This window comes from Diorhabda carinulata, chromosome X, assembly GCF_026250575.1.
Source record: "Diorhabda carinulata isolate Delta chromosome X, icDioCari1.1, whole genome shotgun sequence".
In the NCBI taxonomy this organism is placed as follows: domain Eukaryota; kingdom Metazoa; phylum Arthropoda; class Insecta; order Coleoptera; family Chrysomelidae; genus Diorhabda; species Diorhabda carinulata.
The window spans coordinates 63,539,642-63,555,140 of NC_079472.1; the positions used below are offsets into that span (position 1 = coordinate 63,539,642).

Sequence of the window (15,499 nt, forward strand, 5' to 3'; positions counted from 1 at the left end):
TTCAAAAGTAAACCTCAACTTATCTTTAGGGACTGCATTTTCGAATCACAAACCGTCATTTGTCTGTAAAGACTGTCTTCTTCAAAAACAAAACGTCATTTGTTTATGGAAACTGTTTTTTTTTCAAAAGCAAACCACAATTTGTCTTTTCGAATCGCAGACCGTCATTTATTTTTAGAGTATTTTCCAGAAACAAATCGTCATTTGTCTTTAGAGACTTTAGAGGAATCAATCAGCATCTTTTGATGAAAATGTCTGCTTCAAAGACAAACTGTCATGTGTATATGGAGAAATTAATCTTAGATCAAAGAAAATGATTGATCCCGGTCTGAAATTTAAAATAAGTCGTTTTAAACACGTATGTGGTGGTCCGCTTAGGGCGTAGGCCAATTTGTGTCAGCACTTATTTATTTTGTGACTTAGAAGAGATAACATCGATTTGTGCTTTGTAGTGTTGAAGTATTTCAATAATATTTATTAGTAAAATGTATAAAATTCTGCGTCAATTATTTTCATATTTTTTCCAAATCAAAACGTCATTTGTCTATGAAAACTGTTGTTTGTTCAAAAGCAAACTTTAATTTGTCTTTAGGGAGTGTCTTATCGAATTGCAAACCGTTATTTGTTATTAGACTATTTTTCAAAAGCATCTTTTGATGAAAATGTCTGCTTCAAATATAAACTGTCATTTGTCAAGGGAAACTGCTTTTGTCAAAAGCAAACCACCTTAACTTGCTTTAAGGGACTGTCTTTATCAAAATAAAACATCATTTGTCTCTGGAAAATGGTTTTTCTTTCAAAAGCAAACCTTAATTTGTCTTTAGGGAGTGTCTGGAATTTCGTAAAACGAAACATTAAAATTTGAATTTAAGTTATATTTACCTTTTTTTTCAAAATCTACCGCGTGATTTTTTGTTTTTATGTGTGAAAACTACTCCTTGATGTGAAAAAATTAAATTTCGTTTTAAATCTTCCCTTTTGTGGGAACCACCAGACGATTTTAAAAGATAAAATTTTTTGCTCTACTCCACCCCATTGCCACACACGAAGCACGACACCGCTTGTAAAGACGGTTTCCCGCTCATTTAAATTAATATTTTTAATATTAATCTCACGTTTAGTTTTTAATATTTAGTGATTAAAGTATTTTCCGTGTACACGTCAAATTCATATATATGAATTGGAACGTTGCTGTAAAGTACCAGGTACTACTTAGATATAGATATAAAGGGCTTTGGGTTCAAGCTAGAACTTTACGTAAATATTTTCAACCATTTGGTACCTGAGAACGAGGCTATTTCATATTTTTTACGCCTTAGAGATCGACTATCTCTTTCTATTAGACGTACACTAACAATTGTTATCTTTATTCTTCATATAGTTGTAGATTGTTCCATTTCAGTGTTGCCACGTATTCTCAATTATTATAGGTAAAAACTATGACTAATAGTTCAATATCTGGGCAAATATTATCAATTTAGTCATTTATTTTATATAAATATGAATAGTTGAGGGAGTGTCTTATCGAATTGCAAGCCGTCATTTGTTATTAGACTATTTTCCAAAATAAATCGCCATTTTTCTTTAAAGATAAAAAATCAATCAGCTTCTTTTGATGAAAATGTCTGCTTCAAAGATAAACTGTCATTTGTCAATGGAAACTGTTTTTTGTCAAAAGCAAACCACCTCAACTTGCTTTTAGGGACTGTCTTTATCAAAATAAAACATCATTTGTCTCTGGAAAATGTTTTTTCTTTCAAAAGCAAACCTTAACTTGTCTTTAGGGAGTGTCTTATCGAATTGCAAACCGTCATTTGTTATTAGACTATTTTCCAAATTAAATCGCCATTTGTGTCTAGAGACCGCCTCTTTCCAAAAAATCAATCAGCGTCTTTTGATGTAAATGTCTCCTTCAAAGACAAACTGTTATTTGTCTATGGAGATTTTGTTTTGTCAAAAGAAATCCTCAATAACTCTATAGGGACTGCTTTTGCACAGACTGTCATTTGCCTTTAGGGACTGCCTTTTTGAAGCACAGACTGTTATTTGTCTTTAGAGACAACGAATGGTCTAGAAGGCCCTGTTTTTCATTTCATTAAACTCTATTTCAACTAAGGATAAACAGCAAAGGCACACACAATGCGAACGCAAGTCGTGCAGAGCTAAAAAATTCCTATATCAGGGCCATTCTCTAAAACCAAACCACCTCTCACATAAAATTCCACTTATCCAACAAAAAAATGAATCCAAAGAACTTCTCTTTTGACAGTAATTTATTGTATGGACCTTTCAAGACTAAATAAATCCAACAAAATTTTTACGGAATAAGCACATCGAAATAAATGGCTGCTTTTCTTATTAATAATATTATTAATAGAGGTGCCGCTGTAGGCGGCAGAGTCCTTTGTTATTTTTCAATTTTACCGTATTTTTTGCTTCTTCAGTGACAATCGACTTACTACATAATATATAGATTCCTGGCTTCGACGTTCAACAAATCTACACGTTTTATTTGGAAAGTGGGTCAACTTTCACTAACATCACCTTGTATAATATTATACACTTTCTTAAATTCGTTATACGATTTAATTTTTGCGAAGTATTTTGTTCCAAAAGGTACGTTAACAATGTCCTGTTCAAAATTTTCTAATAAATTGTTTCGGAAAAATTTATTATCGAATTCTTGTGTCGTGTACCAGGTGCGTTCCGAAAGATCGAGTAGCATAAATGTACCATCCTCGAAAAAACCGAATTGGAATCGGGCAGTGACCGAAGCAGAAAAAATTGTTGGTTATCCAAATAGTTTTTTGAGTTTAAGATGGTTGTTGAGTGACGAAATTGCCAATGTGGCGCTACAATTGCGGAAACTTGTAGGCTCTAATCATCCTTTGTTGAAAACTGCTAAGTAAGTATAAATATTGTTGATTTATTGTACTGAACTAGTCTACGGATGCAGAAAATACGTTGTCGGTCAGAATCCATCTCTCAAAATATTAAAATTGTTAAAAAAAAGCTAATTTCAAACTATATTTTATAATACAATGTAAACATAAACGTATTACGGTCCATGAGTTTCCAGTCTAGCATAGAAAAAAAATTCTTATGTAAAAGTAGGTGGGTAGGATCAGTGCTATATAGTGGGTGTTCATTCCACATGAAGCCACATCACAAGAGGACACCCCCCGAGACGGTAACTACGCATTTCATCAACAAGTGCCGAGTTATACATCGGGGACAGCTATAGAGAAGGCGAAGGACCACTTGGATTAGATCTTTTCTCTCCGAGGAAGGTAGGAAAAGTTTTACCTGAGGCAGCGAAGCACACATAAGCCAAGAATGTATAGCCAACAGGCTAACTCTTAACAAAAAGAAGACTTCCCAGAATTCTGGGAGATTCTGGGAAGAGGGGAGAGTCTACGCGCGAAATTGTGAGGCAAATGAGGATGAGGACCTGTCAAAATGACAGGGGTGGAATGTCCTTCTTCGTACCCATCCGTGAATTTATCAGGGAGGGTTCTCACGCGCACGTGTGTGTGAAGCTACATTTGTGTACAGTAGTTTTGGAAAACGAAGTAGTATGGACTGGAGCATAGTCATTTCGGCTGACTTTTCCGCGCTTTTTTAAATTTTTTTGAAGCAACTACTTTAGTTAGAGTAATATTCCGCGTTCACTGTTGTATTTGATTCCTTAAAGTCAATCAAAAGGATACTTTCGCAGTACAAAAATATTGTAGCCATCACTTGTTTGGTACTTTTCAGAAACTTTGCTTTTTGGCATGGACTATTTTTTCCGATTCCATCCATGGAATCTCCTTTGCACAAAAACGGATCAAATAAAAATATTATAGTGCAATTCTACTTACATTTGATCGAAATACACCAAGTAGTGATGGTTTTATAAATTCTGCCAATGAAACGACAGATGTAAGTAAAGATGCTCAACTCATGATTTACGTGCGGTAGGTATCCAGGTTTAACAGATATACAAGAGGATATTTTATTTTGCAAACCAATGTCAACAACATGAAGATATTTTTCTTAGGGTCGATTCGTTTTTTAAAGAAAAAGGATTAAATTGGAATCAGTGTTTCAAAATGTCAATTATTGTCAAAAAGTTATAAATAAATTTTAATTTGGTCAATAAAAATGATTAAAAACACTTGATTATTAATTAAATTTTCCTTGGATCGAAAAGTACTTTTGTTTATCTTTATTATTAGAAAAATAAATAAAAAATTAGTTAAAAAAATAATCATCGTAGAAATGAAATTTTTTCAAAATACGATCTAAAATAAAGTAATGAAAAAATTTTGACTTTGTTTTGGGTCGCGACATGAACATATTTCTCAAATTTGGGTCGCGGCTTAAAAAGATTAAGAACTACTGATATAAAACAAAATAGTGTGAGGTAAAGATAGGGTCAAGATTGGAATAGGTCGGGTCAGTTGTCAATTTGATCAATTCTCAACAGAATCTAAAAACACTTTGGGAACAAAAAAATAAACAGGGTTTCTCTTCCAAACCTAACCAACACTATGCGTGAACCTCGATCAATCCACGTCGTGTCTTTTGACGTCACGATGATGCGTTTATAAATTGAATTTCGCTCTCTTATTTGGCACTCTTCCATAATGATTTTATACAAATGAGAAAAAATTTAATGATCAAATTATGATTTTATGATAAAATTGCGAGTATTAATCTCTGAGAAAAAATTATTACGTGAAACAACTTGACAAATGACGGACATAAGTCACTGTAAACAGCATTAATTCTGTTTCTGATCTTTGTTGGTAATCACCCCAAAAGAACGTGATTTTCCATCACCATATCCACTTCGGTGATTCACGAATTACACCAGATCTGTCTCCTAGCGATTTTTTCTTGTTTCCTAACCTTAAAATTCTAATCGCAAGAGAGAGATTTTCATTAGAAGAGGATGTAAACGCTTATTTTGAGGAGAAAGACAGCAACAATTATTCGGAAGGGTTAAAAAGGTGTTTGAACTTAAAAGGACGAAAAATAAAAATTATTATAATTAAAAATGTGTTAAGTCGGAAATTTTTAAGTCAACCGAGTTTTTTCTATCTCGTGCTTTAGCATACATTTTTCATAAATATTTATTTCAACATAAAAACTTTTTGAAAATAGCCTTTTCGGTTTTATTAGATACATGTAGAAAAATATATTTCTTCACTTAATTAGTTTCAGATTATTTATGTTTATTTTTACTTGGTTATTTCAATTCTTTTCAGTACTTAGGGCTTCGTTTATGTCAGCCGGCAACATCATGACGATTTCAGTTTTAAGAGGGGTCACATAAGGGCCTTATCGTACTAGTGGATTGCGAGCGTCTTCGGAGATCGCTGCGAATAGCAGAATAGACGCCATTTTGTTATAAATCGCGTTGTTTGACGTGATTTATAGAAAATATATTTCTCATAAATTAATGCTCATGCAAAATAGTTTGTAACGCAGTCTGTGATATCCTAAGCGACGCCTTTATCTGTCTGTAAGTCAATTGCTGATCTTCATCAATCATTTAACCTTATCGCCATCAATGACGGACGCTATACCAAGACAAAATTCTGCAAACCAATTGTAAACAGTCTTCTATTCAATGCCAAAAAATTCACGAATTGTTCGATTTTGAAAACTTAAAAGGCAACCTTGATAAACCTTAAAATAACCATTGTTGACAATAAAAATTGTTATATTCCTTTTCAGAGGTTTGTTTTTTAATGGGAAAAACAACATGCAAGCATGGGGTCTAATAGTTTTGTTAGTTTCAAAAGCAGCTGGACATTCTCCAGATATACCAGATATGGAAGAAGATAAATCCGCTGGAGTACTCCACAGTCAAAGGGCTTTAGCCGAAGTTACTGAAATGATACGCACCAGCCATTTGGTACATAAAGGATTGGTCAATTTACAACCGCCAATAAAAGTGGATGCACCAGGTAAATCTGCTTTTTGAATATGTGCAAAAACACCGTAACTAGTTTTAAAAAAAATTTTATTAACGTTTGATTGCCGATGTGGAATCCTCGAAGGCCCCAGTACATTATTTTCCTCAATATTTTTGAAACAAAATACAACTGGCAACTACGCCTCTAGCTATGTGCTCAAAATTACAAAACGTATCATGTGTTAGAGTGTTTTGAGCAGTCGTCGCAAGAGTGTCGCGATATTACGCAGTTAAATGTAAGTGGGAACCCACTGAGACCCCAGATGGGCATTAAGAGCTGCCAAATTTGAAAAAAAATAAGGTGATTGATGCAAATTTGAGTTAGAATGGATCGTACCCCACTCGAGCATGAGGAGGTGTTTGAAAACCCCAATACAGATGAAAAAACACCGTAACTAGCTTTCAAAAAAATTTTATTAACGTTTGATTGCCGATGTGGAATCCTGGAAGGCCCCAGTACATTATTTTCCTCAATATTTTTGAAACAAAATACAACTGGCAACTACGCCTCTAGCTATGTGCTCAAAATTACAAAACGTATCATGTGTTAGAGTGTTTTGAGCAGTCGTCGCAAGAGTGTCGCGATATTACGCAGTTAAATGTAAGTGGGAACCCACTGAGACCCCAGATGGGCATTAAGAGCTGCCAAATTTGAAAAAAAAATAAGGTGATTGATGCAAATTTGAGTTAGATTGGATCGTACCCCACTCGAGCATGAGGAGGTGTTTGAAAACCCCAATACAGATGAAAAAACACCGTAACTAGTTTTCAAAAAAATTTTATTAACGTTTGATTGCCGATGTGGAATCCTCGAAGGCCCCAGTACATTATTTTCCTCAATATTTTTGAAACAAAATACAACTGGCAACTACGCCTCTAGCTATGTGCTCAAAATTACAAAACGTATCATGTGTTAGAGTGTTTTGAGCAGTCGTTGCAAGAGTGTCGCAATATTACGCAGTTAGATATAAGTGGGAACCCACTGAGACCCCAGATGGGCATTAAGAGCTGCCAAATTTGGAAAAAAATAGTAGAATAGTTTGAAAACCCCAATACAGATAGTTCGTTCGCAGTCGGTTTGGATGAAGAATCTGAGGACGATATCAATGAAATTTTTTCGGAAATAAAGGACAATTTAGGAATAGTAAGTGAAAAAGATTCAGATCAAGAGCCAACTCCTCAAGCTGTCGTACTATAACCTCAAACCGTTGTTCCAGATTTGAAATTGCTCGTATATACTTCAATATCTGATCTAAAATGGCAAACTGTACCATTTGCCCGTATCAAGTGACAAAGATGAAATATTAAGAAGCCCTTAAATATAACAATAACTGGAATGACAAAAAAGTCGATCTAGATAGCTTTATAAGCATTCTGATCAAAGCTGGGGCACTGAGATGTAGAAAAGGATCAACCCGAGAAATTTGGTCCATGGACCGATCTATACGTCGGCCGTTTTTTTCATATCTAGATATAGATTTGAGCAACCAGTTTGTTTTAGGGGTAAGTGCCCCTTCAGACAGTTTATAAAATCAAAACCGGGGCGTTATGGCATGAAAATTTGGGCAACCGTACACTTAAAAGCAGCTGATCTTTGTAATCTACAAATGTACACGGGGAAGTTTTTGAATGGATAAATAGAGAGATATCAACAGATAATTTTTTACAAGCTTCCCTCTTGCAAATTACTTTATAACGAAACAATTAACACTTTGTTAACACACAACATACACTGCCGTAGCTTAGTGTACCTTCCAGGCTTCCAGAATTATCAATGTTTGCATCTACCTGAGTTCCAGAAGAAAAATAGATTACGTCGTCGTTCATTTCTTCTACTACTGGAAGAGAGCGTTACCGAAAGCAACATGGAAAAACGAGGCAAATTCAATTTTTATAAATTACATGTAATAAGAGCTTTACAAGATTGTGGCGTTTTATCCGAAGCTTGAGACAAACAAGTTGATCTTCCCCAAGATGCAGGTGCGGCAGGCGTTAGAAAACGAGCAAGGTGTTACCAGTATCCACGTAACTGTGACAAAAAAGTCAACACTAGATGTAGAAATTGCACAAAGTTTGTGTGTGCAATCCATCAAAAGAAAAAGAGCAAACAATTTTTTTAGCTTAGAATAGGAAATTATTTGTTAAGCTTACGAATATTATGTTCCCACTGTAACTTTGTTATTTCAAATAGAACACCCTGTATATTAATACATTTCTGATATCTACGTAAATTTTTAGTAACTTTTTGTCTGAAAATTTTTTTCGAAAAATGCATACTTTAAGAGTAACTAATATTTTTGTAAAAAATTTGATCGTTTCAGATCCTTATAAATTAATTTTTTTTCGAGGATTCTCTTAAAGATATAAAAATGGTTTCTGTTCAGTTGCTTTTAGCAAGGTCAGACGTATTTGATTCTATGTTAAGAAATTTTTCATTTTATACAGGGTGGGTATAAAAAGTGTTTAAAGTTTCACTTAACATAAACATCAAATTTCTTTATTTTTTTTTTAAATAAAACCACCCGGTTTTTTCTATATTGATTCATTCAGTGGTAAAAAATAACGCAAATTCCAGACAGTTTATTATATCAACTGAGATTAATCTTTCTAATTCTTTGCAAGTCTTTCGAATAATAATAACAATTATCAAGTGGAATGAGACTTTGGGATTGACATATTTGAAACGTTTCTACGTCGTATAATGTTTTAATTTTTATTTTCGTAGGTGATATGATATCAGGAAATAAAATAGCACTTCTTTCCGGCGATTTTCTCTTGAGTAACAGTTGTGTCGAATTAGCTAACTTAAAAAATCAAGAGTTGGTCGAATTAATGAGTTCGGCGGTTCGAGATTTGGCCGAAGCAGAGTTTGTCGAACCGAGAGATATTCAAAATGCACCGCTTCCCGCCAAACCGAGACCGTCAGCTAAAGCATACGAACAATTTGTAGATAACACTTTGGAACCGTTGGTTGTTCATGAAGCTTTAGGTAATGCTAGAGCCGAATGGACTTTACGGCATGTCTTGAATGCGGGTAAGTGAATACCGATTTATCATATATGTAAAGTCTAATCTGATGAATTATCAATTCAAAAGAAGTGCTTTGATCTGATGAAACTTTTTATGCAATGCATTCCCGAAATGTTAAAATCTATTTATGATGATGATGTAGTAACTTTTAAGGCTGTTGACAAGTAGTGTGAATGATTTGGAAAAAAAATCGATCTCAAAAATCGATAAAAATATGCAAAACGTTGAGATACGTCTATTGCTAGCAAAGTAGCAAACTTTGAAAGAAGTATTTACCAAATTTCGTATATACAAGGTGTTCCAGTACTTGATGCAAAAGGGAGTGAGTAGATGACGTGAAAGTAATGTCTCATACGACCCCTTTTTGAGTCATAGGCATTTAAAGTTGCGAAATCAGAACTTCTATTTAAGTTTGTCTTATAAATTATACATTCGAACATTATGAATATTTAAGGGATGATTATATATGACCATGTAGTTTGACGGAATAAATAATTCTACACTACTATCTCATGGCTAGGGGCGGCTCATGCCCGATGATTAACATTTTACAGGGACAACCTTTACAATCTAAATATAGCAGAAATGACTTTTTCAATCGATTTTTTTAACAAAATGATACTCTTTGTTTAACTCGATAAAATTCGTGATTTAAATATGTAGATTTTTAGATCGTTGTACATGCCAAGGAAACAGTTCGCCATAGAGAAACATTTTGAGTCTATAACTTAATTCGTGCGGTTTGATAAGAGATGGCGTAACTTGTATAATATTACATCGTTCCAATATTCCGAATCTGCGTTGGAAAGCTACTGTTATCGTACGTCTTTTCAGTATATGTTATTCATTTAAAGCGTTAACAACAACAACTCAAATATGTCGAACTTTATTCCTGAAAAACTGTTCTTGCGGAGAGTTCTTCTTCATTAATTTAATATGAAGAAAAATGCTGCCGAAAGTCATTGTATTTTGGTGGAAGTTTATAGTGAACATGCTCTAGCTGAGCGAACGTTCCAAAAGTAGTTTGCACTATTTAAAAGTGATGATTTTTGCTTGGAAGATAATGAATGTCCTGGGCAGCCAAAAAAGTTTGAAGATGAAGAACTGGAAGCATTAATCGATGGAGATTTTTGCCAAACACAAGAAGAGCTCGCAGAATCTTTGGGTCTCACTCAAGCAGCCATTTCAAAAGTAGCTGGATATATTTAAAAGCAAGGAAATTGGGTTCCACATGAACTCAAGCCGAGATACGTCGAAAGGAAGTCCTTTATGCATCGTATTGTTACTGGTGATGAAAAATGGATCCATTACGACAACCCCAAGCGCAAAAAATCATATATGAAATCCGGCCAACCTTCCAATTCAATAGCAAAGCCGAATATCCATGGCCCGAAGGTAATGCTCTCTATTTGGTGGGATCAGAAGGGTGTGCTGTATTATGAGCTGCTAAATCGGGGTAAAACCATGATTGGAGAACGTTACCGAACACAATTAATCCGTTTGAAGAGAGCAGTACCCCAAAAACGCCCGGAATATGTGACCAGACACGAGGCAATAATTTTCCATCATGACAACGCTCGGCCCAACGCTTCTATTCCGGTTAAGAACTATTTGGAAAACAGTGGATGGGAAGTTTTCAATTTCAACGTTCAAATTTTGAAAAAAAAAACGCACGCATTAAGTTATAGACTACAATAAATTGTAATTATTTATTAAAAATACTAACGGAAGGTATTAAAACAGGTTTGTTACATAAATTAAGTAAACTAAACAATATAAACACAAAATAAAGTTATAGAGCATTGAAATAATAATGAACCCCTAGAAATTAATCGAATATGACCTTAACATAACCTCAATTTGCCTTATTTTTTTCTATAATACCTTCAAATTGAAAAAAAAAAGAAGATGGGTCAACCCCAATGCCGCGTAGGCCTTCCTCTACTACTTATCATTGCATTCATACGTCTTGGCATGCTTGATACCAAATTTTCAACAAAAGCTTGCTATATATTCACCAATTTTTCAATAGCGACTTCTATGAGTTGATTATAACTTCAAATCCTCTTTTTGAGATAGTCCCATAGATGTTCTTCAGGATTCTTATCTGGACTGTTAGGTGGCCACTCTAATAAAGAGATATTGACATCATGTAAGTAAGGTAATAACCTGTCTAGTCACGTGGGGACGAGCGTTGCCCTGCATGAATATAAAAATTAGGCCCAACAAACAGAGCAAAAGGCATTACATGTTTTACGTCTGTATTACGTAAAACATGTAATGTAAACATGTAAAACTGTATGTATTACGTCTGGCAAACCTTTCTCCTTGTCTTCGTCAGACACGCTGACGTCCATCTGGAGCTTAAAACCGTCTTCTAATCGCTCGAGACGATATATCGATATTTTGAATTTGAATTTTTTTGCATCGAGTCCCGAAACACCCTGTATTTGGCCTCAAACTGTACTGATATTATATCCAATTTAAAGAAAGGGTCAATTTTTTTCTAAATAATGGGCTTTTTATCTATTCAGGTAGCTTATTGGGAAAATCATGCCAGGGAACTTTGAAACTAGCAGGACATTCACACGATTTGCAACAAAAAGGTTATTTATTTGGAAAACATCTGGCTCTAGCTTGGCAAGCTTGTTTAGACAGAGAACCATTTTCAGTAGGATCTACAGGACCGTTCAGTTTAATCAGCGCTCCAGTGTTATTTGCCCTTCAACATAATCCAGACATGTACAATTTAATAGAAAAAGGTAATTGAAACATACTTTATTAATTATTATTTTGTTTATTACCAATTTATGGAGATTACAAGACAAAAAATGGTGAACTTTTTTGTCTTTTTTTTTGTTAGAATACCTGGTAATACAGTGTGGAAATATGAAATAAAATAAATTCATTATTCATGCTATATCGGTTAGTCCTTCGTTTTCTATGGTTTCAACCCAATATTTAGCAACCTCTTGGTAAAACCATCGTTTAGATTTAGATTCTAATAATTCCCTCACTGCATTTTCAACATCTCTTCTGAATTCACACGATAATTTCGTCATAGACCTCAAGTAGCGTCTCAAACCCTGTGAAACTTTCTAATCACTTATTCTTCGTGCCGCAAAGTATTGGAGTTATAGTCCTTATGTTTTATTGTTTTTATTATCCTATCCCTGACTACTATACATAGAAGAGAATTAAGACTTTCTTCTTGTTTCATTCCCTCTCCGTTCTCTCGATCATCTTCCGACTACTTTCATATATTTCTTTTCCTTTTTTTGAAGATTTCTATTTTCATCATATATACTTTATTCTTCCTCCATTACCTCAACAATGTATTTTCTCATAGTATTTGTCTATGATTCTCCTATAAGTGTTCTAAATCATTATTTTCAATCTTCTCTTCTTCATCCAGTTCTTTGCAATTTCTCTCCATTCAATCCTTTCTACCTGATCTATATCCCGCATGACTTCTTGTAGCCAATAGCTCTTTGGACACTCCCTTATTCTTTTTCTTCTTTCTCCATCCGGCACAATTCTCTCTTTTGGCAATCTGGAAATTTGACTTAACCATCTTTCTCTTCGTGCTCTAACTATTTGTGTTATTTCTAGTTTCTTTTCTTCTTTGATCTCATTGCTATATGAAACATCTTTAACAGCCTTCAATATTTGTTCAGTTTAGCTTCTATGTTGTCTTTTTTCCGAACTTTTCTTATTCTAATATTGCTTCTTCACCCTATCTCCTATCGTCTTATAATTCACCTTCATCCACCAATTTTTCTACTCTTTTCGCTTATTTCCGTCTCTGTAAGTGAATTTTTCTTCGAAAAACTCCTTCCATGTCTCCAATATGTCATCCGTATTCATTTTTATATTGTTTCGTAGTCTCCTTATTGTTTTTCTTTTCTTTTGTCTATTATTGTCTTTATTTTCTCTGGTAAGGGAAACGAAGTTAAAGATAGAAAAAAAAATTACAAACCAGGTTTCGACTGTTTTCTGAAGAGAACAACCATTAATCTTTGCCTATGTGAAACGACGGATATGGGATTATATTTATCTTTTATTTATTTTCCTTATTATTGCTTTCTTCTTGTTTTGTTATTCTTATGTAAATTTCTTTTGAATCGATTTGGCAAGCGAAAATTTCAATTATTGGTTTCTAGGTTTAGACGATATTGAACAAGTTGACTTCGAGGCCGTTCGAAAAGCAGTTATGAGCGGACCAGCTTTGGATATGACCAAAAACTTGCAGAAAGATCATTCTAAAGCAGCGCTAGAAGTTCTTAACGAACTAAAAGAATCTGACGCGAGAACTGCGTTAAAAAATATAATAGTAGCCATCCAAGATTGACGTTTCTTGAATATTTTTAACATAGAAAACATAAAAATGTATTTTTTCCATACTGATTATTTCATTATCTAATGGAGATAGTTTCAATACAACAATTTTTGTTCCAAACAGAACTATGTTCAAGTATAGAAAGGTATCACACAAATGAATCAATTTGCATTCCTTCCAACTATATTGTTGTATGTTATATGTTTCATCATTCTGCTGGTGCTAGATAAATTGTGCCACATTGTTTAAATTACCTTTTAACCTTCTTTCCAAGCTAATCGCTTAAATTTTCAATAGGATTTAGTTGCTGTGAATGAGCAGGTCAATTTGAGTTATCCACCTCTAAATTAGAGTGAATTTGTTGTTTGCTCTTAATGAGTTTAAAAATTGGGTGCATTCCCAAAACTAAATTCTACTCAATTTTATAAGTCAAGGGTTGGAGGGCTGCACTACCATCTGCTATATGTTCCCAAGTTCTTGCCACGACATGTTATCGTGACTTTTCTATCTCAAAAGATAGTTCAAATTTAAAAAAAAATAATTTTAAGAAAAGTAAGCAGTTTATTGAAAAAATACTTATCACCTATTAAAACAAATTTCTTGGGAATTTATTTCTTCGAAATGTATACCGTTGCGCTAACAGCATTCATTTAATCAAGAACTGAAATTACTTTTAATTATGCCAGGGAAGTCGAATGGTTAGCGTAAACTTTATATTTGATAGAAATTCACTAGAAAGTTCATAGGTGTTAAATCGGAACTGCGTGGGACGCCAACTTATGTCACTTCTTCTGGATCAAGGAAAAATTTCACGACGTCGTGGCAGAGATCTATTGGACGAGTGTGAAGCTGCTCGGCTCTGCTGGAACCATGCTCTTTGATTATAACCAATTCAGTTTTGCACGAAGAAGTTGTCTAACATTTGCAAATGTGAATTCACTACAACTATTTGTCCCCTTTCGGCTTCATAGCAGCTTATATTCATTTTAGATGAATGTAGGGAGTTCTGATATTAGTGTTTCGGATTGGTTGCTCTCGAATATCGACAATTTTGCTGGGAGTATTTTTTATCAGCACATCTATCAGTTTACGACCTTAATCAAATCAAAATAACTATATTTTCTGTACTGAATAATATTAAACGCTAAAATGTGTTTCTTTTTTATTTGAACAGTTTTTAAACGGTGGTGTGAATATATACACTCGGTTTTTCTTACTTATTTACTTAATTCATTTATACACTAACACTTAATACACTTAACTATTCACTCATTTATATTATCTATTCAAATCTGCTGTTTACATCCAATTATTCACTGACTACTATGGTTGCTAGAAATTCGTTCATACACATTATAATCTTATCCAGAATGTTCATTATCTCGAATTTGTTGTAAATAAATAAAAAGACCTTTTTAGAAATGATGTTGTAAAACAATTCAAAGGCTTTCTTGGAATGTGTACCCAGCGCGTTCACTAAAATCTAAATTCTATCAACATAATTGAACAGAACCGGTTTCATGGTCTATGTCATGGACAAGTTCGTAACAATACAAAATTAGAAAATTAAGTAGGATCAATTTTTCTCTTATGTTTATTTATACAAAAAAACTTTGATAAAATGTGATTTTCAACAAAAAATATAAACTTGTTTATTTCATCCTTTTTATTTTTTACAAAATAGTTTTAGAGCAAATTTGTATGTATGTAAGTGTAGAAGATCTTCATTTTCTATTTTATACACCTCCTCGTGTAATACTCTGGAGCTCTGTAGTCTCTCACACTTCAAGTGAATGTGTTACGTAGCAAAATCTGCACTCTGCATACTCTGCTAAATTTAGCCTCTTCAACGACAAGCCTTCTCTTAGTATTTGTATATTCTTGTTGATACATTTTGTTGAAGGCTCCTGAAGGTACCAACCATTGTATATTTTCCCAGTAACTGATTTTTTACTATCTACCTCCTTTTTGTTCATGCCTATAGACTTTGGCAAGAAAACCTGCTATTCCATCTACTTCAGTGCATCCAGGCATTTCAAAACCAGCTTGGATCTTAGTCCCTGAACCCGTTAGAGGGTAGCTTCATTCTTTTTTCTTGGCTCATTCAATTTGTTGAGTCAAAGCAATTCCAAACAAGCCTGGATCTCAAGACATGAGTGCTC

At 34.0% G+C, this 15,499-nt stretch overlaps 1 protein-coding gene across 2 annotated transcripts; it reads left to right on the forward strand.

Moving 5' to 3' along the window:
* The first annotated feature begins 1,119 nt into the window (after positions 1–1,119).
* Positions 1,120–14,997, forward strand: LOC130902060 (all trans-polyprenyl-diphosphate synthase PDSS2). 2 transcript variants are annotated; one of them, XM_057813865.1, is made up of 6 exons: positions 1,120–1,205; positions 2,700–2,905; positions 5,728–5,960; positions 8,694–9,002; positions 11,533–11,760; positions 13,162–14,997. In XM_057813865.1, the coding sequence occupies exons 1-6, from the start codon at positions 1,176–1,178 to the stop codon at positions 13,347–13,349; spliced, it is 1,194 nt and encodes a 397-aa protein (XP_057669848.1). In that variant the 5' UTR covers positions 1,120–1,175; the 3' UTR covers positions 13,350–14,997. The 2 variants fall into 2 exon arrangements, with proteins under 2 accessions (XP_057669848.1, XP_057669850.1); XM_057813867.1 differs by lacking the exons at positions 1,120–1,205; positions 2,700–2,905 and adding an exon at positions 3,884–3,959.
* Positions 14,998–15,499: the final 502 nt, after the last annotated feature.